This window comes from Harmonia axyridis, chromosome 1 (genome assembly GCF_914767665.1).
Source record: "Harmonia axyridis chromosome 1, icHarAxyr1.1, whole genome shotgun sequence".
Taxonomy (NCBI): Eukaryota; Metazoa; Arthropoda; class Insecta; order Coleoptera; family Coccinellidae; genus Harmonia; species Harmonia axyridis.
Window position 1 is genome coordinate 62,773,663 of NC_059501.1, and position 24,627 is coordinate 62,798,289.

Here is a 24,627-nt window from a genome sequence, read left to right on the forward strand (position 1 = left end):
ATATATATATATATATATATATATATATATATATATATATATATATATAGTCAATAGTATTTTCTTTATTCGGAAGTGTCAGGTTTTTAATGAAGTTGTTTAGTTCATATAAAAAAATATATAATTATACGTTTCGGAGACACTCTCCTTCTTCAGTAAAAATGACTCATCTGATAGTTTACAATATGAAATATTAATTAAAATTGAGCCTGTAAAAAAACATAAACATTTAAAATAGTATACTCAATAGTTTACTTCACAAAATGAGTTAATTAAAATAAATGTATCCCACCTTCAATTTCTCGTCATTTCACAATATTGGAACGTGAATGTCAAAGTCAGTCTTCTTTGGTATGTGTCACGTTTTAGGTCTTGTCTTCTTCTTTTTGTTGTGTCGGTTTTTTAAGGAGTGGTACATAAAATTGACTGAGTTGTTTTACGTCTTGTCTATCATTTACTGTTTTTTCCAAGTTTGATTTTATGTGTATCATCTCCCATATTTCTCTCTGTTTTCGTTTTAGCTCTATTGTTAGTATTTTTGTCTCGTCATAGTCGAATTCGTGTAAACTAGATTAGACTTCTTAGTATTCCGTGCAAAAACTGTGACAAACAATACATTGGACAAACATCACAGAGATTACACGACAGACTCAACGCTCATAAATACACAAAAAACGCAACAACGGCACTAAACAAACAAAAAAACACGAATTCGACTATGACGAGACAAAAATACTAACAATAGAGCCAAAACGAAAACAGAGAGAAATATGGGAGATGATACACATAAAATCAAACTTGGAAAAAACAGTAAATGATAGACAAGACGTAAAACAACTCAGTCAATTTTATGTATTGTATATATATATATATATATATATATATATATATATACAGGGTGAGTCTTTGACTTGTACATGTATTTTAACCGAAGGTTCCTGAGGTCAAAAGAAATACTTGTTTCATTCACCATTTTTTCCGATTCGGCCCTGTTAAAAAGATATAGCCATTTTAAATTTTCAAAATGAGCTAATTCACCCCTGAAAACCGGAACACTGAAGTTTTCTCAAGCATAAGATATACCTTTTGAACCTTGGAAATAAGCTACTAAATTAGAAAAACCATCATAAACTCACGTTTAACATTACATTTGTTGAACAAAGTAGTGTTTATAATAAAATAAATGAGTTATTCCAATTTCATTGACGCTAAAGATTAAATATTCTTCTCTTGATTTCTATTTCATTTTCGATAATTATATATATATAAATTTTTGACCATGTTATTCAAGTTTCGAAGCCCTGATTCGAATCTCTCCATAAGATATTATTCATAGTTTCAGTTTGATTCAGGCAGTGGATAAATTGAGGTACGAAAAAATGTTAAAACTTTCACGTAAAAAACTATATGCTATTGCATTTTTACTGGATGAAGATGAAACGAGAGAAAAGTCAGTAAGAAGATTTTGTGTACACCCAATATTCAAAAACAGAACCAACTTGTTTCAATTTGCCGGCAATTGACCTCCAAATTTATTCTCTTCATTAGTGATTCAGAATTTAGATTATATAGAATTTCCAGCTCACGCACTAAATATATTAATTTTTCGGAATCCATTACCAACGAAAATAACGTGTTCCAGAACTAAGCGCAACTGTCTGCTAATTCACATTATCCGTTCAGACACTTTCCGACATGTTCATACAGACTGGACCCATACGACATCAGACAAAATATTCTCTCGAAGAATACGGAACGGATGGCGAATGACACGATCGGTTACGGACAGTGTGAATTACTCCATAAGAAACGCATCAAATTATATTTGTCGTAAACGATTCGCTTGGTGTCTGAAGCGATACTTGTCGGATAATATGAATCGACCTTAAAGATTTCATCGTGTCATGAAATATCCCAATTTCTCAGAGAAAAAGGTTTGACCTTGCCTGACTCATCATTTCATTTTATTCAAGAATCAATAAGTGTCATTTTTTATTCAACTAAATATTTTCACTAGTCGTATTATGTTATTTTGTCTAATGTTTTGTAACTAAATGTTTGCATCTCAAAATTTTATACATAACTAACTGCTCGCTCTGGCAACCCAAAATGCATAAGGCGATATTCCTTTGATGAACGGAAATCCGCCATTAGTCAACTTTAGCGTTCGTGCCGTCAAAGTTAACCAACAAAACCCATAGACGTATCATAAGGAAAGACAAGGGGTTCTTGTTATTACATTTTTCAGGTTTATTATCTCTTCATTCTCATCATATTACTAGTTAGTTGCGTTATTCTGTAAATGAATATTGATTATGGGACATCAAAGGAAAAAGTCATTTTGTTGATGATTGTTTTTATCAAACTCCAAAGACTAACGTGAGACTACATCCCATTGCTGTACCAACAATTGTAGTAGATCGTTTAAAATATGTAAGTAAATTATATTGACAACCATTTTCCGAATTATATAAATGTTTTACAGTTCCCTCGATTTTTGTATAAGTTTTCATTTCAAGATTTAATGTTTTGTTGATTTTTATTCTGTCCACCCAAGGATATTTCTTTATTTATGATAAAATTTGCTAACCAAAATCATACATTTTTTCTATGTATGTTTGAAAATTATAATGCAATAGTGACCAGACCTTCGAAATGTGTGGAAAGTGCTGTAATGGATCATGATTATTTATATTCAATTACTGGATCCTCAGGTATGGCTGGACCTTCATCTACATCCAAGCTTTGTGGGAATTTTCATTTAGTTCATTTATCTATTTATCATGTTGGGAAAGAGAATAATATATTGGTTTTTAATACACGAATTGTTAATTTTGTAGAATTTGACAACTAAACAATATTATTATTACATCAGTTAGAGGTTAGAGAGCAAATTCTCACCTCTCAAAACCCCACTCTGAGTTACAGAATCTACTCATTATAGCAGCCAAATTTGTTTATCAATTCATTATACCCATAGTACATTTATTAAGTGTAATTGCTCAATTTTTAAATTTATTAATAAAAATTATTTTTATTATTATTATCATTCATTTACCCCATCTTAAATTCGTTCAAATCAATTCCATTTGTTTGTGTTTATCAATTCATTATACCCAGTACATTTATTAAGAATGATCGTAATTGCTCAATTTCTAATTTATTAATAAAAATTATTTTTATTATTATTATCATTCATCTATCCCATCTTAAATTCGTTCAAATCAATTCCAAGCTGTCCTTTACAAAACTTTATAAGATATTACTTCAAAATTTAATATAGAATCGTATATGTGAAGTTTGAATAAACCCATATCAACCAGATTTATTCATTATTCCATTATAGTACATACATTGCTAATTTTTGTAATTTTTCAATTCGTTAATACAATTTATTAATTTATATTAAGTTCAATGTACCCCTATATCTACATCCTTGGTGTCGGTAGCCGCTTTACGTTTTCATACCATTGATCCGATTACAATTTTTTGACTCGGTAGCGGTAGTCATAATGCATAAAGAGAAACAATCATTGATAACCTATAAATTAATTGTTTTCTTGTCAAACTGGAACAAATTTCACCATTTATTATTATGATTTATATCCAAATAGTGCCCAAAATGAATTGATTCAATTACATTCTTTATAAATTCAGTTTATATTGTCTGAATTAGAATTTCAAAAATGAGTAATCAAATTGTTGATCCAAGTGGAGATCAAATTCAAGAGAACATAGCTTGTTGGCAAGATCCAATAAATCCATTGGCACCATTAACTGAGGAGCAACAAGATTTGATTTATCAGATTGAAGATATCATTAAAGAATGTTACTTCGGAGATGAATTATCTGTGAAACATGCAGAATCGCAAAATCAGACTAAACCACCTCTAATAGATTCAAATAAAATGTTTATAAAATGGTTCACACGAGTTGAAAATGAGGTGAGAAATGAAACAATGAATGAATTCCAAAGTTACTATAGTAAATTGAAAAAGCAAGATGCTGATGTGGAGAAATTATTTCAAAATGCCTGTGAATCGAATATATATTTGGAAACCCTCCTTCAAACTCATAAGCAAGTAATCACAAAGACTGATTATCTGCATGATTTAAGTGAAGATTTAATGAAGCAACAAAGACTTCTAAAAACTAAAAAAGAGGAATTGAATAACGAACTGAAATATTTTATCAGACCAGAAGATTTATCAAATGAGATAAACAATGTTAACTCTAAATCGTTCACAGAAACCTTAGATTCAATAATCGATAGTATTGATAACTTGAATATTCGGCAATGTTACAAAGAAGCCAGAATATATAAAATGAGAAATGAAAGTCTTCTGATATCACTATTAAATGAGGTGTACAAATTATTTCATCAGGTGATAACAGAAGCAAGCAGGCAGATTATAGACCCCGAAAATAAATCTATAGGCATTGCAGACCACGTGGCTACTAATGATTTGAATGCAGAAACTTCATATTCTTTGTATTATGGGAAATTTCAAAGTGCAGCACATAAAGTTGCCATAATTATTTCATATCTTGAAGATAATAATGATAAAAATGAAAACTTCAAGAATACTCTCCTTGATTGTCACAAAATGTATCTTTCTGAAAGATTACCTTTATTAACTGCAGCTGTATCTAAAGCTTTGAATGAGATTAAAGAAAAATATAAAAACGATTATAGCATCTTATTTAGATCATGTGGATTATTTGTAATGAAAGTTTGTCAGGATGAAGTTAATTGTTTCCAATATTTTTTTAAAAACTCATCTGAACAATTTGATAATTATCTTGGAGTATTATGTCAAAGTTTATATGATATTTTAAGGCCTTGTTTAATTATAGTCAACCATATTGAAATCTTGAGTGAACTTTGTGGAATTCTGCGAAAAGAATTGTTGAGTGACAGGGTATTAAGTAATACATCCTTAAAGAAATACACTGAAACGATGAATCAATTGTTGGAGGATATAGAAGAAAGATTAGTATTCAGGACAAACATTTTCTTCCAGCATGATCTTCTAGGATATGTTCCTTCTTCAGGAGATCTTGCGTATCCTGAAAAATTAATACAAATGGAAAACATAGCGATGGAACTTCAAGAATATCACAGAACTGAATCTAGATCTTCAGTTGTATCTTTAGAATCTCAAGAGGTTTCAAATATAAATGCTGGATCAGTAAATCATTTCCGGTCATATACTGGTAATTCACCAGCAGATCTTCATGCTATGTGGTATCCAACAGTTAAAAGAACTTTAGTTTGCTTGTCACGATTATATTTTTGTTTAGACAAGGAAACATTTCAAGGTTTAGCTCAGGAAGCATTAGCGATCTGTATCAAGACTGTACAAAAAGCTGCTGATTTGATTTCTAAAAGAAAATCAAAAATTGATGGATGCTTATTTCAGACTAAACATTTACTAATTGTTAGAGAACAGATAGCACCTTTTCAAGTAGATTTCACAGTAAAAGAAGTAGGTCTGGATTTTAGTAATGTTCAAAAAGCTGCCATGCATTTGATAAGCCATCGAGATAAAATATTTTCTTTTGGGACCAATAATGCATTATTGGAATTTCTATTGGAAGGAACACCAAAAGTGAAAGAATACTTAATAGATTCACGTAAGGAAGTGGATAAACAATTAAAATTCTCTTGTGAAGAATTTATTTCATACTGTACAAATCTTCTGGTGGGTGATTTGTTGAAATTTTCAAATAATGTGGAAAATTTTATGAGAGCGCTTGAATTACCTGTAAATAAAGAAAACACAGATGTTAAAAATCAAGAGTGGGCAAGACCTGTACAAATATCTAAAGTAGTGAATGAAACTCAAAAGAATATCAAAATCAAAGTACCAGAAATTCAAAGATCAATGCAACTATATTTAGCTAATCGTGAAACTGAGTTCATTCTATTCAGACCTATTAAGAATAATGTTATAAATGCGTTCATTAATTTGGAACAAATTCTAACAATCCATAGATATTCTTCTGAAGATCAGCTGCTTATAGGGTGTCCATCTGCAGTACAGATAGGTGTTTTGCTTTCATCTGTTTCCTTAACATCTGAAGTTGAGAAAATAGATAGTATTAATAATTGAATTCATTAACAATATTTATGTGTAAATATCTTTGAAATTGGTAAAATTTGTTGCATTTTTGTTATCTATATTGTTCATTTTAGAAATGAAAAAATGAAAAATTAAAATTACATTAAAATAATAAATATTATAATATATGTTATATAATATAAATATATCTATGGGATTAATAAAAGAAAATAAAACGTATAGTCAAGTGTTTTTATTTATTTTCTTTTATTAATATTGAAAGTATATTTCACTAAGGGATATGCGAGGAATCAATTTCGAATATCTATGGGAATTTGATTTTGGTATAACTAATATCTGTGAAAATAACTTAAAATAAAATATTTGTAGTAATATAATATTTCATTGTAACAGTATATCTTGACAATATAAAATAATGATAAATTTTATTAGTTCATTATTATTCAATTAGTTTCAAAACATATTCATTTTTGATCGCTCGTCTCCTGAACAGATCGTTTTATCATTCGGTCACAATGTCTGTAATTTTAGAATTTGATCCAGAAATGGTCTAATAATTGGTATTCTCCATTAGTGAATACTTGGCCGAAAAATTTTTATGGTTGTGTTTATGGCCAGTGGCGTTCGCAAAGGGGAGGGGGGGATATGTCCCAGGTCGAATATCCATTATAAGTCACAACGCCCAATAATTTAATTGTTTGAAAATTTAATCAAAGAATTCATCAACCAGCGGTTATATCAAAAGGCTTGTTCTGATCTGACTATCGTTGGATGATCATCATTTACTTATGGGCTAAAAATTCCAAATTGATGAAATAAACAATCGGATAAAAATTAATGATCTTTATATATCCCCACCCCAAGGCTTAAGTCTGGGTACGCCACTGTTTATAGCAGAAAAAATAGAGAAAAGCGGAATTGGGTCTAGGCAGTCAAGTGACTAAGCAAGTCAAATCTGCCAAATATACAGAGGAAAGAATCACTATGTTTAGTAGATATATGTCCAGGGCAGGGGTGGATACATGATTTCTTCAACTCGAACAGTACCAAATTCTCATGAAAATGAAAAAAGGTCTTTTTTTCAACTAGCATCATTATTACTTCCCCTGTATCCGCCCCTGGTACAGGGTGTCCCAATTTCGATGCTCACTGGAAAAGCATCTCGAGAACTATAAGACTAAGAGAAAAAATCTTTGAGGACCCCTGAGCTCTTTTTTTGAGGAAATCAAAATCAGATCATAAATATACTAACTGACAAGAAACTGCAACACCCAGAAGGAGAATTTTAATTATTTTTTTGATAAAATATAGATAGTATAGCAAGGAGTGAAATGATTGAATTTGGAGAAGAAAATCGCAAAGGGTTGTCATTTCGAGAAATCTCTAACCGTACAAACAGACATCCAACTACTGTTATGAGGTGTTGTCAAGCGTGGTTTGATAATATCGAAAATGGAAAAAGAGTAGGGACTGGACGTCGAAAGGGCACAAATGAAGTTCAAGATCGACGTCTAAGACTTATGGCCATTAGAGACCGATTTGCGACAACTCGATCGAACAAGGCCCTCCTGTAACTGTCGGCATGGTTTACCTGCGGATAAGGTCTTTTGGACTGCAGCATTATCGACCCCATCTAGTGTTACCTCTGACGGTTGAGCATTACAGGCAACGATTACAGTGGTGCAGAGAACGTCAACATTGGAATGTGGAATGGCATCAGGTCTTCTTTTCTGATGAATCTTGATTCTTCCTTGGTGATGGCCAAAGAAGGGTTAGACGACGTCGGGGAGAAAGATGTGAACCTCAGTTCGATGTCATGTATGTTATGGTATGGGGTGCTATTGCACATGCAAGTAGGTCACCTTTAATCCTTATTCTAGATAATTCGACAGCGCTGCATTACCTTCAAGAAATGTCCGACCTCATGATGCCAGAGTTAGTTTAAACCTTTTCGACCTTGCGACCGATGTGAATCTTTTGCCATGGGCGCCCATCAGATCCCCCGATCTTTCGCTCATAGAGCATGTTTGGAACATCATGGGTAGAAGGCTTGGAAATTTACGCCAGCCCCCACGGATTTTGGAGGCTCTGAGACATGAAGTACAGGTAGCTTGGGATAGTATCCCTCAAGAAGGAATAGACCATCTTATTTATTTATTTATTAACGGTACTACCATTATACAAAGAGAAAAAAAAATTAAGTGGATACAAAACATACAAATGAAATATTTCAATAATTACAATTATAAGGCACACAAACTTAAAAATATCATCAAAATGAGACAAAAAGAGCTTACAAACTTTATTGCATCAATGCCGAGTCGTGTTAGGGAGTGGACAAACACATTATTAACACATTTATTAAAAAAAATTGTAAACCCTTCGTCTTTTTCTCCAAATTTGAATCATTTACTCCTTGCTATACTATCTATGTTTTGTTTTTTTCAGTGATTTTTATGGTTTATGTGATACTCCTAACAGATAATGGAAATTAATTACCGTTTTAGAGATATTTTATCAACGCAGTTTTTTTATATTGAATAATATAAAGTTTATTTCGAGATTTAATTCATATTGTGTTCATGTTTTATTGTAATTTAGTTATATAAAGGGTGTTCCCAGAAGAAATTAATTATCGATTCTGAGATATCAAAGAGTGTTTTTTAAATGAGACACTCTATATGATTGGATTACAATTCTACTATGAACACAATGTGAATTAAATCTCCAAATAAATTAAAAATATTTATATGCATATAAGATGTCCCATTCAAAAATTTAGACGATAAACAACAATATCTTCGAAACAGATGACATTTTTGAAAAACCGATAACGGAATATTTTTCGAGAAATCTGCCGCTAAAAAACTGCGTTGAAAAATATAGGGTGTCCCATTTGAAAAAACACCTTTGCTTTATATCTCTAAAATGGTAATTAATTTCGATGATCTGTTACGAGTATCATATGAACCATAAAAAGTACTGCAAAAAACGTTTTAGAATTTGTTGCATATCTCGAACAGAAACCAAGATATACTGGAATATTTGAAACAGTAATTTTTCAGAAACGCTTTTTAACTCTAGAACGAATCAATATATCTATAACGTGCTTCACATGACTCAAAATAAAAATTGTTATTATTATTATTACCTATGATCTGCTTTCTACTTTTCTTCTATTATTTCGAAAAAAGAGCTCTGGGGTCCTTGAAGACTTTTTCTTTACGTCTTACAGTTTTCGAGATGCTTTTAGTGTTCCTTTGAAACAAAACAAGCAGAATATGTAAAAATATTTACTTATTTGGTTTCATTTAGGATTAAGTAAACTTGTTGGTTGTAATTTCTGGTTTTAAATTCTCACCAATTGAACACATCACTTAGATTAAAAGATGATAGATTATTTGTCTATAATGATCTGTATCACGCAAGGACCATTCCATAAATTGTGTGTTATCATCCTTCAAGAATCTTCAATCTTTGGTCAATATTGCTTGAGTCCTCTACGGTTTATCTATCTTCAGTATCATAATTCGTCAACATATCAGGAAGATGACTATATTTTTCACATTTTTCACTCTAATATAGTTTTTAAAACTATTAATTTGAACTTTTATACATCTTGCAAATTTCAAGGGAAATTAAAAAAAATTAAATATTCATTTTTTATTAGCTATGACTTAATGTGTATAATACAAAAAATATTGTATAATGTGTATAATTAAAAATATAAACAATCTAACTCTGTAAAACTAAAAAAGTTGGATGATTGAGAATGATGAAAAAGATGTTTTGAGGTGATTGAACTTTATCCATTTCATTCACTAGATCATAAAGATAAAAAAATAAAGGAACTAAACCAATTCAATCACATAGTTGTAGTTCTCATAATGTTATACAATGTTTGGCTGTAAAACTTCTACACAAACTTCAAGTACAAGCAGATTTAATTGATCTTTTTTCCTCAGACATTTTTTAAAATTATCTGAGTAGTACAATCAAACTCAATTTTAAGGAATGTCCTCCTTTACAATTAAAAATTTAACAATATAAATATTACAGATTGATATATTCCAAATTACAACAAAAATTATGCAAAATCTTTCATGTAAGTGTTTCCAATTCTTTTGTTAAGCAGAGTATTTTTCAATAACGACTGCTTTTTAGAGAAACATTTATCGATAAGAATACTAAAATTGGTTTCAATTTGTCAAATCTATATGAACATTTGTCGGTCAACATTTTAAATTTCATCAATTGTTCAATATCTACATTGTGACCTATCAAAATACCTTGTATAATGTTGTTTATACCAGGAATGTTTTATGTATTGTAGTACACTGAAAATCAGTACTGAAGTATGAAGCAAATCGCAAAAAGTATAGTGGTTGAGAGTGTTGAGGCATTAATTTTGAAATTTTAATATGGGCATATAATATGGGTAGTTATGATACAAATGAGAATTGTTATGAACATCAGAATTACTATGATGATTGATTTCTGATATGATATCAATATTATTCTTACATAAAAATATTGTTCGCAATGAAAATTTCTTAAACCTAATGAAGATTTGCTTCTTACTATAAATGTTTGCAAAAATTATTTTTATTGCATTTATTCAACCATGAACTGCTTCTACCAATATATGATACAAAAATCGATTTCATTTTAGGCAGTTCTTTGTGCATTCATATCAACTCAAAGCAAAGCACAATATTCATTTCAAATGACTCCTTTTTAAGAGCAAAATTCACCACTTCTCCAACTTTTCAACATTAGCAGATTTGGAAGTAACATTTATGATTATGAAGCATTTACATATACTTCAATATTTAGAAACCAAAATAGTATTTTTAAAATTCAATCAGGAGATGAGTCCAGAAATTAAAAAATTAAAATGAGCAAATATAAAATGAAATGTTTTAAATGCTGAATTTTCATGACTGTGTTAGTTCCATATCAGCATATATATTAATATTTCATTCACCATAATATACAATTCAATTTGTAGAGAAAAATCTCAAACATCAAGAAAAATTGTGCTTCACACAAGAGACAAAGATAAAATATATAAGAGGAAAAATAGTGATAAAAAAGGATATGGCAACCCGAATAAAGATAAAATTTATGAGTGACTCAAAAACAAGTGCTTTTAAACAAAGTTGAGATTTGGAATAATCCACTCCATTTGAATTTAAATTATGAAAAGCTTGAATACTTAAATGTTTTCAATGTCCAAATTGACAACTTAGATGAGTAGAAACTTTGCAAAATACATAAACGACAAGAAGAAATATTTGAAGGAATCCACATTGAAATTGGAAAAAAATAACAGTGGTTTGCCACATACCATAGCATCAGTAAAAAGTTTTTACGGAATATCTATCTATCGTCCCACATAAATAGATAACCACCACCCCCTTAATGGTAATGTATATCAATTGAATTACGTAACCAATCAGCAGGGGGGTGGGCGTGACCTCAGTATGCTGATGCTTCTTTGTATTCAGAGCCATCCATTGTGAAGAAGTCTTCAAGTTTCCATTGTAAGGTTTCAAAGGTTGGTCTCTTCATTGGGTCTTTGTTCCAACATTCCAGCATTATATCATAAAGAGCTGGTGGACAGCAGGCAGGTGCTGGCATGCGGTATCCATGTTCTACTTGATGCAACACCTCAGCATTCGTCATACCTAATCAGAAAAAAATGGAATGAGTCATGTGAAAGAATGAAGAAACATTTTGTGTATTACTAAAATGGTATTTTACTGGTATTAAACATTTCTTGATTGTCATTGAATACCACTAGTACCACTACTCTCTGATTTGTGTTTTTGAATACATTGCAAACCATAGTTATTCACAGTTTAAGCCCTTTAGTTAGTTAGTAGTTGACGGCATTAGAAGTGCTATAAGTAGAAGAACTGATTTCTTCAACATACTTTTTTGGCAAAAAATTATTATTACTTCCTTGTTTACTGATCCTGCAAGCTTTGTGAACTATTTGGAGATGAAAAAAATTTTTTTAATTAAATTCAAAATTTCCTCTCGCAATATGCATTTAGGAATATTTTCAACAAAATTGAGATCAACTGATAAACCATATATCCCCATATTGTTATTCAAACTAAAGACTAGTTGAGGAATTTATACAAGAAGGTATTACTATTTTAGCCAATTGGTTCACCGCAGTTGCATACATCAAACATACTGGGGAATATGATAGTGGGCAATTTAAGCAGTTAGCTTCAGTATGACCAAATAGAATATATATTTTTTTTCAAATACGGTGGTAATTTTTTTTAATGCTTGATGATTTTGAAGAAGCAATCTGTTTGATACTCTCCATTATAAAATTGTGTTCAGTTAAGTTGTGCATGAATTGGAAATATCTATTTGTTTTTTAATTCAACAATTTTGTACAGTACAGTACAGTTGGCCTATATACCAAATGTATTTTCAGTTATAAATAATAAAAATAACATCACTAGAATATTTCATCAACAAAAAATCGCAAGAAAAATAAAACAAAAAATTTCAATGATCTCGCCAACCTATAGATTTTTCATTTCAGAAGAAAATTAAATGATCACTTACCTGGATATGGAATTCTTCCATATGTAACTAATTCTGTGAGGAGAATACCAAAAGACCAAACGTCTGATTTGATAGAGAATTTACTGTAGTTTGCAGCTTCTGGTGCGGTCCATTTGATGGGGAACCTTGCACCTACTCTCGCCTCGTATTCATCTTCCTGAAAAAATAGTGATGGAACATTAAAATTTATTCAGAATAGTTTGAAATTATTTCAATATTCTTATCAAAAAGTGAGCAAGGTCCAATATGCAGAAAACAATCATATTTTGCAATTATTAGGCCAATTGAAAAGTCCCCGGTCTGATGCACAGATGGCGGTGCTAGTATAAAATCCATATGTGTAGCTACTTTTGTTATTTGAAAAAAGATGGAGAAAAAATTTCGTGTGCTGATAAAAATTGGCTTGATGAAGAGTTTCCGGGGTCTGCACCAGGAAAACCAACCATCATTGATTGGTATGCTATGTTTAAGCGTAGTGAAATGAGCACCGAAGACGGCGAACGCAGAGGACGTCCAAAAGAGGCCTGTCTCCGACGAAAAAAATAAAAAAAGTTTACAAAATAATTTTGAATGACCGCAAAGTGAAGTTGATCGAGATAGCAGAAATTGTGAAAATATCATCTGAACGCGTACATCATATCATTCACGTATATTTGTACTCATATGAGAAAGCCGTGTGCAAAATGGGTGCCGCGCGAGCTCACAATCGATCGAAAGCAACAACGCGTTAATGATTCTGGGCAGGGTTTGAAGCTGTTTAAGTGCAATAAACCTGAATTTTTGCATCGATATGTGACAATGGATGAAACATGGCTCCATCATTTCACTCCGGAGTCCGATCGACAGTCAGCTGAGTGGACTTCACACGATGAACCGAATCAAAAGCGAGGAAAAACACAACAGTCAGCTGGCAAGGTTTTGGCATCAGTATTCTGGGATGCGCAAGGTATAATATTCATTGATTACCTCCAAAAAGACCAGACCATCAACAGTGATTATTGTATAGCGTTATTGGACGTTTGAAGGATGAATTCGTTAAAAAACGGCTCTTTGAAGAAAAAAAGATGCTCTTTCATCAAGACTATGCGCCGTGTCACAAATCAATGAAAACAATGGCAATGGCTTCTGCATCCATTTTATTCGCCAGATCTGTCCCCCAGCGACTTTTTACTGTTCTCAGACCTCAAAAGAATGCTCGCTGGAAAGAAATTTAGCGCCAATAAAGAAGTAATCGCCGAAACTGAGGCCTATTTTGAAGCGAAAGACAAATCGTACTACAAAAATGATATCTGAAAGTTGGAAGATCGCTATAATCGCTGTATCACACTCGAAGGCAACTATGTTGAATACTAAAATAGAATTTTGCCAAAAAAAATGTGTTTTACTATGGTAGACCGGGGACTTTTCAATTGGCCTGTTAGCTTGTTGGTGTCATAATTTTGTAATACTCGTATATGATGGTTAAATTTTTTTTTCGCACAAATGTCATTACTAAAAATCAAGAAAGTTAAGATAAGTGCAAATGAAAATAAAGTTACCTTGATCAGTCTAGCAAGACCGAAGTCTGCAATCTTCACAACTGTTGTATCTGCTACCAGAACGTTCCTGGCAGCCAAATCCCTGTGTATGTAATTCTGCGATTCCAAATAAGCCATACCAGCAGCTATTTGGGCGGCCATATCTATCAGCTGTGGCAACTTCAAGGTCTTTCCTTTGCCCTGGATGTACTCTAGCAATGATCCGTTTCTCATCAATTCCGTTATAATATAAATTGGTTCTTCTACTGTACAAACAGCGTATAATTGGATAAGTTTGGGGTGTCTCAGTTTCTTCATTATCTGGGCCTCAGCGAGGAAATCTTTGGGGTCCATTGTGCCGGGTTTGAGCGTTTTTATCGCCACTGGCGTTGTGTTGTTCCACATACCTTCCCACACTTCGCCAAACTGACCGTGACCAAGTTTTCGCACAAACTTGAGAGAAGATCTTTCGATTTCCCATTGATCCCTTGTGCGATGAGATAGACCTTCTGGTTGGGGCTTTTCGATCTAAAACGAATAAGGACAATATAATCAAACAGGATAATCATCATATTGAATGAACGATTAGAAGCAAGGCGATAGTGCAAATGATATTTTCAATTTTACGGACCATACGTAGAAAGAAATGAGGAAAATACTGGTGGAAAGTCAGGAGCTTTTAACCGCTCGTTCAATTGTGCGCCCTTTGAAGCACAAGGATATTATAAATTTGGTCGTTTCCAATTGATCTCTTCCTAAATTCCTAGTTTGAATCGGATTAAGGTTCTTGAATATGTATCGACATTCCGGCTCATATTCAGAAAAATAAAGTGGATGAATTTAAATCGTTATATCGTTAATTTAATTATGAGGATCTCCCATTTATTAAGTGTTACTTTCAATTATGATTATAAGTCCCTAGTTTATTCAACTCAACTCCTCAGAAAATGTTGAAAATAATAAATCCGTAAATACTAAATCATTTGAAAAATTAATAGAGTTGGAATTTTCTTGAATGAGTTTATATTTTCTTTAATTTTGATTATTGTAATGCAAATGTATGAGTAAATAAATGTGATAATAATGACTGAAAAAAGCAAAATAAAAAAATTATTTTGTATTGAAATTTTGAAGATTTATAATTAAGGGAAAAATCTTAACCTAACCTAATTTAGCTGAGTTATTCTTTTTAAATTGATAGTATTATTTAATTTTCTAATGTTATTGATTTTAAATTTATTAAAAATAATAACTCCATTAATTGAAATCAAAGTGTACTTAGGTATACTAAAAAGTGAAGAGTTCAGAAAAAGAGTGGTTTAATATTAATAACCTCAATATTCAAGCAATACTGTTAGTAAAAGAGTCAATATTCTCTGTATGAATGTATGAGGTGTGATTAGTAGTCGTTTCTGGAGAAATGGGCCTATTTGGAATATGAAAATTGAGGTTATATCATTCAATATTCTCTACTGAAGTATTTTTGTGAATTGAATATTTGCGTGTAAATTTTAGTAGCACAATCATATCAGAATACCATAATTATATTTCCTCGCAAAATTCAAAACGGAATCATTGAAAAACAGAATAGTTTTTTCTCACAATTTTCGGTATAATATTTGAAACACCCAATGATGATATTTCTTGAAGTCAAAATATTCCTTTTCATATTATTTATTTTATTTCAATTTATTATATTTCCCCAATCTCTAACTTAAGAATAAAACTAGAGTTGAAAAAAAAAACGTTCAAAAGTAAATACTTCAATTACATCACAGAAGAAAAAAATTCATTTTAAGCAAACTGATTTAATTTTCTTCACAACCAGAATTTCTTAGGTGGCAAAAATATTTTAGGTTATTAGAGAATATCGATTTATATAAGAATTCTCAGAATTCAAATAGAAGTTTCTCCAAGAAATTAGAAGTTTTTACAGAAACGTCAAATATGCACTTGGACTTGAGACACCTTGTATTCTTGTATACTTGACTTGATGTCCGTGCTTTCCTCTTTTTTATATTCTTCTTGAATTTTCTATAGTTCTGACGCCGCTATCGAAATGAAATTTTGCACGAAACTTGAAATTGATTTTCTAGGTATGTCCATGCGAAATCTCAATTGGATCTATAGTGAAATATTTTTCCAATATTCTTTTTGAATATTATATGATTATGATAATATGGAATATGCAAAAAGCTTGAAGTTGTTATTTTATACATGTATATACACTCAAAATCTCAACTCCGTCGGTTTTGTGATCACGGAAATATAGGGTATTTTTTCTCTATTTTTCCTTTTTGAGCATGATCCTGACTAGAATTGCAAAACAATAGGGGCTTGTCACCTATCTAAAGGGGATGATCGAACACTCATGCCTTTGCTTTCAAAAAATATTTCCCTCCTAATAAAAATTGACCTGCCTCAGTACTTGAATGAAAGGAAACACGCAACTACACTGTTTTGTGTGGGTCACCTTGTATATCTATCAGAATTTCATTCATAAACTAATTTGTTTTCAATTGAATATTTATAATTTCCAGAACGAATGGAATAACTCAAATAATTTCATTCAAATGTCTGTAAACCGATGTTATACAGGATGTTAGTGAATAAGTGTGACAAACTTTTGGGGTCGATACTTCTTGAAAAAACAATGACATTTTGCTACATAATTTTTGTTCACAAATGCTTCGTATTCCCACATACGGTGTGTTAAATCTGACTATTTATTCATTGATCTCAATTTTTTGAAAGGAAAAATGGTAAGCAACTGAGAAATTTCAATAAAAAATCATTTTTGAATTGCTCGTTCTTTTTGTGACCAAAAATCTCTCATGTCTTCTCAGTATCGGACGTAGTTTTATTGCAAAAAAAAATGAAACATCTCTACTTGGATACATGATCAAGATCTAATAATACAAAATTCGTTAAAGAAATGAAAAATAAGTTTCATTTTTTATTTGCGTGAACGGGGAATTGAAAAATGATTTTAAGATTGAAAGTTCAGTAGGTTTTTTTTTTGGTGTTTCAATATATCCTTCATTTTAATTTTTTATTTCATATTTTATTTTTCTTTTACCATTCATTGGAAATAGGTTATGTGTAAAAAATTCTTTGAGCTAAATGTCGCCTATTTGTATTTGTAATTGGCTTATGTACTTCTTTCTGCATAAATAGGATTATTATTTTAAATATCTCAGTGGCGTGCCGTTTTGTCTGAAAAAAAGAGATCAGTATCCGTATGTGCATCAATGATGAACATGCAATTCTTATTTGCATCTCAATAAATGGACTACCTCTTGAAATTCACCAAATTTCATTCGAATATCTCGATCTGTTTTAGAGCAATAAATAAATAGTCATTTTTTAAGAAAACACGAAGCATTTGAAACAAAAATTATAATTTTTGGTTGCTTATAAGCAACCTTTCATTTTTTCTCCATACAGAATAACCCCATAAAAAATAAATATTTTTTGATTAATAAACTTGACTTAGAGAGTAACTTTTGAACACAGGATTTTCGATGAAAAGTTTTTGGTTGAATATAATTGTACCCAAGAAATATAACACGAACCATTTTACCTAAAATTTGAAACGGAACTGGTTTTAGACCCTTGTTCCATGATCTACTATTCTACATAATTAATACGCAGATATTGTTTCTTATTCCATTAAAGTATTAATTATATGTATGCAAATGCTCACTAAGCTTAAATTGGTTTTGTTTGTATGCAGTTTTTTCAATTGACATTCTACCAACTAGATAGTAGATGCACGGAATATTTTTCAGTTTTAACACTGAGATTTATTTTCTTTGAAACATTTAAGTCTTCAAAAATAATTAGGGCAATAGAACTATGTTGAGTATAATAATTGAATACGTTTCATGATAATCAATATACAAGTTCTGGCAATACATATAATATCTGAGAACTGAAGATAGTTGGCTTCCTAAAAAAAAAGGCCCATTTGTCAATTAAAAACTATTATTCATTCACTAATTTAATAACCTACTAACTAGTGGGAGTAGTGTTGCGGATAAAAATTTTTTTGGATGTTAGATTTGAGATTATATCATGAAACAAATTGATTAAAAAAAATGCCAACATTGCAATAAGATATATGTGAGATCTATTAAAAAATAAAGTGTAATAAAATGAACATAATATAGTGAATCGAAAGAATAAAGACAGCATATAACTAACTAAAAATCATTTAACACTCACTACATGAATACCATAATCTAAACATATTATTGAAACAGTAGTGCCTGCTAATTGCAAATGATATAAAAATCAAATCGATAACATACCTCATAAAAACAAGTACTCTGCGTAAAAGCAAAGACAAAAAAATTAGTTGAAGAATAACGCACAATTTTTTTAATGTACTACATAATCATTTCGTTTGAAGTAAAACTTTGCAATATTCGGATCAAGTAATAAAAGAGTTCAATAACATTTATGTATAAAATTATAGAGTGAATGTTCAGCACATATGAAATTTAGCTATAGTCATCATATTTAGTTAGCGAAAAAAGAACTACTGAGTTCGGCCTAAGGTAGGAATTATTGGTTTGATCTTTTAGGATTTGTTAGTTGATTATATTTGTTTTTGTTCAAAATACATCGCCTTCTTAGTTATACCCCTTTGGTATCAAGTTATCATTTAATATTTACTTTTGGAAATGAATAACAGAAAATTAGTAAGAAGAATACTACATCTTCATTGGACATCAGCCTAGTTTTCAAAAAAATTAAATCTGTGAATTCAAAAGGTTTCAGAATGTATCAATTTTTTTATAATATCTGATCAGATTATTGTAAAGGAAAAAATAGAAAAGTAGCAGACATATTTCTTTAATGTTTTCATTTGAAATTTATGAGGTTGTAATTCATCAACCAGATTATATTATTTCAAATTGTTCGAACTTTCGAAGAGTGGCTTCATCAAATAAGAATTTTAAAGAGTTTATGTTCATGTAATGTTTTTCATCCCGACTCTGATATTTATAGGATTTAAAAAAAAGTTTTTATGAATCTATAATCATAACGAGCGTTCATTTAAATTAGTGGTCAAGTGTGCTGTGGAGAATTTAGAGTGGATTTTTTGTGATTAAAAGTAGCGCTTAGCTTGGACCATATAACTAAAATTTGTTTACATACTTCGAATTTGGGTACTATACACTGTGTCCGTAAAGTATGGAACAAATTCATTTTTAGCTAAACAGACCATTTTAAGAAATAATCCTGAAACACGTCGATTTTTTATTTTAATTTTCCGTATTTTAAAATAATAATCTAATATACAGGGTGAATTACTTTCTAGTAATGACCGTCATTTTTTTTTTAATGGAACACTCCCATTTTGTCTCAATTTTCCGATTACTCTAGCTGAGCTGATTCCAAAAATGTATCACATGTTGATTTCAATTGTTACAGGGTGGACAAAAATAACAAATTAAATCTAAGCAATAATTAAAACATTCACGAATACCAAAAAATTTGTAGTACTAAACTGTCATTGAACACCAGTAATTTACTAAACAAATAATGACATTTCACAAAAAACTAGACGACTATGTTTTTTTTTTAAATTGATAAGAAATAATTTCTTTCATATTCTGTCTGCTAGACCCTAAGTACCAAACATGTTTGGAAACAGCTCACTTTTATTAATCTAAAAATGTAACAAACTACAAGGTGTTAGATTCAAACCAATTTCCGCTAGACAATAAGTATTTTTGATAATATTGTTAATTCAACTAATAAAGAATGTTACGCGTTACTTTATGAGCACACACAAAACTATTGTATTTTTGTCCACCCTGTACCAATTGGAATCAACATGTGATACATTTTTGGAATCAGCTCAGCTAGTAGAGTAATCGGATAATTGAGATGAAATGGGGGTTTTCCATTTAAAAAAATGACGGTCATTACTCGAAAGTAATTCACCCTGTATATAAGATTATTATATTGAAGTACGGTAAATTAGAATAAAAAATCGACGTGTTTCAGGATTATTTCTTAAAATGGTCTGTTTAGCTAAAAACGAATTTGTTCCATACTTTACGGACACAGTGTATATGATACAATAAGCTGAGCGATGCTTGTAAACACAGAAAATCAATTCTAATTTCTCCACAGAACTCTTGACCAATAATTTAAATGAACGCACGATATTACGATTAATCCTACAAAATTCACAACACAATATAAAGATGTTGAATAATATTAAATAATGGGTGGAACTGGTATCAGATTCATTAGCATAAAGTATAAAATAAAGCATATAATAGATATATGGGTCAAAGAGTTGGGAGCTTTTTAAAAACATGAGCAACTGGGTTTGAATTCAGGAGAGCATGCTTAATTTGGGAATTATATTTTATGCCTAAAATAAGTATCTTTTTTTATCAAAAGGTACATGGAACTATGCAAAAACAATTCTAACCTTCAGTATAACTATACCCATGAGATAAGGCACACATGTATTTACCAACATCACAAACTCCAAAATGAATCATCGGAAACAGTAATATGTTCTGCTTCGCTATTTTATCGTCGAACTCGTGGATAATTGTTACCACGGTTAAGACATAAAGGTATCTGTTGAATTGTTAACAATTCGTCGATAGCAAAAGACGATATGAGCACAACCTGGATTTGACGTAATATACATGGTGGTAACTACAATCGGATTTCTTATTTCCTGATTAATTTGTAGTCAGCAGAGCGTCGAAAGAATCGAAGAATTAATTACAAGATATCGAAATGGAGGAACAGAAATTAGTCTTCCACAAACATTATTTCTGCTGCAATTCTGGACACACGGTCATAATTAAGTTGGAAGAAGATTGAGGAAAGAAATTTGAAAAGAGCACACTTCCTGGCAGAAGCGGCGAAAGTGTGAACATCGTTGGAATAATAGTACTCTGAACTTTTGTAGAGACCGTTTTAAGATTTGTTCTGTGGCTGTAAGAATTATATACAGAGTGGCCACTTTTTTAATGGAATTGTATTGGTAACTTTAAAACCATAAGAGTTAGAAGGTCGGTCAAATGGAGAAAAAGTTGCAAGCTCAAATCGAGATTGTTAGGGCCGGTTATTGAGATATCATAAAAAAAGTAAATTCTGTCATTTTGAAATTCCTTTTTTTCCCACCTTAATTCGAAAATTATCAAAAAATGTTACAGGAAAATTTTATTCGACAGTTAATCATTCTCAATTTGACGTAATCAGATTTCTTATCCAACGTTTCGTACTCTCTGGGCCACCCTCAACCTAATTTTTTTCAATACGGACCTGCATATTTCATGACACTTTTCGAAATAACTTTTAACGCTGAATTTAACGATATATCATACAATGTCATTCAAAGTTGATTTTTGGGTTATTTTAACCCTTATCCAAATTTACTGGTGTGTATGTAAGAAAAAACAAGTCTATCAACGATATCAATGTTCTGACCCAGAAAAAAAATCGAGAATTGTGGCCAGTGAATGGAATTTATCAAAAACTGATGTTAATAAAATAGTCAAGAGACGCGAGTACAATGATTTTAAATTTGAATACCAAGCCTTGTAATCATATTGTAATGATCTCAAAATAAAGTTCGATTCTGTAATTTGTTTCAATGGAACAAATGACAAATCCAACAATAGTGATTTCTCGCGAGAAGATTGAGAATGTATTGGAAGGTATTCAAGGAGACAAAGCAAATGTATAAGAAGTATGGGTTCCAGAACCGTAAAGTGCATTTTACAAAATGGTGGACATTTCGAACACTTACTTCATTAATATTCATTTTCTTTCGAATAATCATTTGATTTTTCTTTCATTGAATGATACTTTCGTTTAATTATTATGAATTGAAATATGTGAATAATTATTACTGGTTTCTTGCTTTGATTCTAATATGTTCCATTTAGTTCAAGATGGGTAAGTTGATTTTTTTATCGAAATGTATTGCATGTTGTTAATTAAACTAAAAGTACCTAAAGGTAACACAGATCCTATCCAAAGAAAATTGGATGAGGGTCAAAATCACCTGAAAATCAACTTTGGGTCATTCTTTGGGTCGGATCTGTAGTGAATGCAATTTATCAAAAACTGCTGTTAATAAAATAGTCAAGAGACGCGAATACAATGATTTTAAATTTGAATACCAAGCCTTCAAAACTTATATCATAATGATATTAAAATAAAGTTCGATTCTGGAACAAATGACAAATCCAACAATAGTGATTTCTCGCGAGAAGATTGAGAATGTATTGGAAGGTATTCAAGAAGACGAAATAAGCAAATGTATAAGAAGTATGGGTTCCAGAACCGTTAAGTGCATTTTACACACTTTTCGACACTTACTTCATTCATTTTCATTTACTTTTGAATAATCATTAGATTTTTCTTTCATTAAATGATAATTCGTTTAATTATTATGAATTGAAATATGTAAATAATGATTACTTGTTTCTTGATTTGATTCTGATATGTTCCATTTAGTTCAAGATGAGTAAGTTGATTTTCTCATCGAAATGTATTGCTTGTTGTTAATTAAACTAAAGGTACCGAAATGTAATACAGATCCGACCCAAAGAAATTTGGATGAGGGTCAAAATCACCTGAAAATCAACTTTGAATGACATTGTATGATATATCGTTGAATTCGGCGTTTAAAGTTATTTCGAAAAGTGTCATAAAATATACAGGTCCGTATTGAAAAAAATGAGGTTGAGGGTGACCCAGAGAGTACGAAACGTAGAATACGAAATCTGATTACGTCAAATTGAGGATAATTTACTGTCGAATAAAAAATTCCTGTAACATTTTTTGATAATATTTGAAATAAAGTGGGAAAAAAAATCAAAATGAAGAATTGACTTTTCTTATGATATCTCAATAACCGGCCCTGATAATCTCGATTTGTTTGAACTGCTTGTTAATGCTTCTATGCATGCAACTTTTTCTCTATTTGACCGACCTTCTAACTCTTATGGTTTGAAAGTTACCAATACAATCCTATTGAAAAAGTGGCCACTCTGTATATGTCACTAACTGACAAAGAAACTGCAACACAGTAAAACATAAGTAGTAGGTATAGCAAGGAGTAAATGATTGAAATTTGGAGAAAAAAACGAAGGGTTTACAATTTTTTTTAATAATGTATTTGTCCACCGCGATTATCTATACACTTCCCAACACGTCTCGGCATTGATGCAATAAGATGGTCTATTTTTTCTTGAGGGATACTATCCCAAGTTAACTGTACTTCATGTCTCAGAGCCGTGGCAGCTGGGGTAAAATTCCAAGCCTTCTACCCATGATGTCCCAAACATGCTCTATGGGCCAAAGATCGGGGGATCTGGGCGGCCATGGCAAAAAATTCACATGGGTCGCTTCGAAAAAGTTCAAATTAACTCTGGCATCATGAGCTCGGATATTATTTTGTTGAAATATTGGATTCTCGAGCCGGTAAGGTATGGCTCCACTATTTCTTGAAGGTAACGCAGCGCTGTCATGATACCTCGAATAAAGAATAAAGGTGACCCACTTGCATGTGCAAAAGCACCCCATACCATAAGGCCTACTGTCCGGTGTACATGACACGCTCAACATCAAACTGAGGTTCACGTCTTTTTCCCCGACGTCGTCTAACCCTTCTTCGGCCATCATGTGCATCCAAGGAGAATCGATATTCATTAGAAAAAACGACCTGATGCTATTCCACATTATAATATCTACGTTCTCTGCACCACTGTGATCGTTGCCGGCGATCCTCAACCGTCGGAGGTAACACAAGATGGGGTTGATAATGCTGCAGTCCAAATGGCCTTATCTGGCGGTAAACCAATCGGACAGTTACAGGATGGCCTTGTTCTCCTAACCACTCATCAGCCGAAGATCCAGTTGTCGCAAATCGGTCTCTAAAATGGCCATAAGTCTTAGACGTCGATCTTGAACTTCATTTGTGCCCCTTCGACGTCCGGTGCCTACTCTTCTTCGATTTTGGGCATTATCAACCCACGCTTGACAACATTATAACAGTAGATTTCTGTTCGTACGGTTAGTGATTTTTCGAAATGACAATTCAATAATTCGATCTCTTTCAATTTAACTCAGCTGGCGATAAATTCCACGTACACGTGCTCTAGGCATTCTAACAGCAACTAAACATCGAATTTTGATCTTTTTGAACAGCTGGTTTGTTGTAAAATTTAAAAAACTTTTCAAAAAAAGGACTACAATATTTAAGTAACAAAAATTGTTTATATGAAAAAACCTTCATGATTTTCTTCTCCAAATTCAATCCTTGCTATAGTATCTATGTTCTATCAAAAAATTCTCAAATTTAAACATCTCTCTTGTCAGTTAGTATAGTTCATTATATCAATAATTACAATGGACCACAATGCCATTTTCCATGC

The 24,627-nt window shown here is 31.4% G+C and overlaps 2 protein-coding genes across 2 annotated transcripts in view; one reads left to right on the forward strand and one right to left on the reverse strand.

The window, feature by feature from the left end:
• Window positions 1-3,475: 3,475 nt before the first annotated feature.
• LOC123685547 (conserved oligomeric Golgi complex subunit 3) lies at window positions 3,476-6,305 on the forward strand. The gene has a single exon (XM_045625233.1). It carries the CDS (start codon window positions 3,687-3,689, stop codon window positions 6,114-6,116), a length of 2,430 nt encoding a protein of 809 aa, XP_045481189.1. The 5' UTR covers window positions 3,476-3,686; the 3' UTR covers window positions 6,117-6,305.
• Window positions 6,306-9,734: 3,429 nt separating this feature from the next.
• Window positions 9,735-24,627, reverse strand: part of LOC123685561 (tyrosine-protein kinase Src42A-like) — a 108,990-nt gene continuing 94,097 nt past the window's right edge. Inside the window, exons 5-7 of the mRNA XM_045625238.1 lie at window positions 14,219-14,725; window positions 12,681-12,837; window positions 9,735-11,776 (exon numbers count right to left, since the gene is read on the reverse strand). Coding sequence (XP_045481194.1) covers window positions 11,568-11,776; window positions 12,681-12,837; window positions 14,219-14,725 — 873 coding nt within the window. The 3' untranslated portion in view covers window positions 9,735-11,567. The remainder of the gene's footprint in view (window positions 11,777-12,680; window positions 12,838-14,218; window positions 14,726-24,627) is intronic.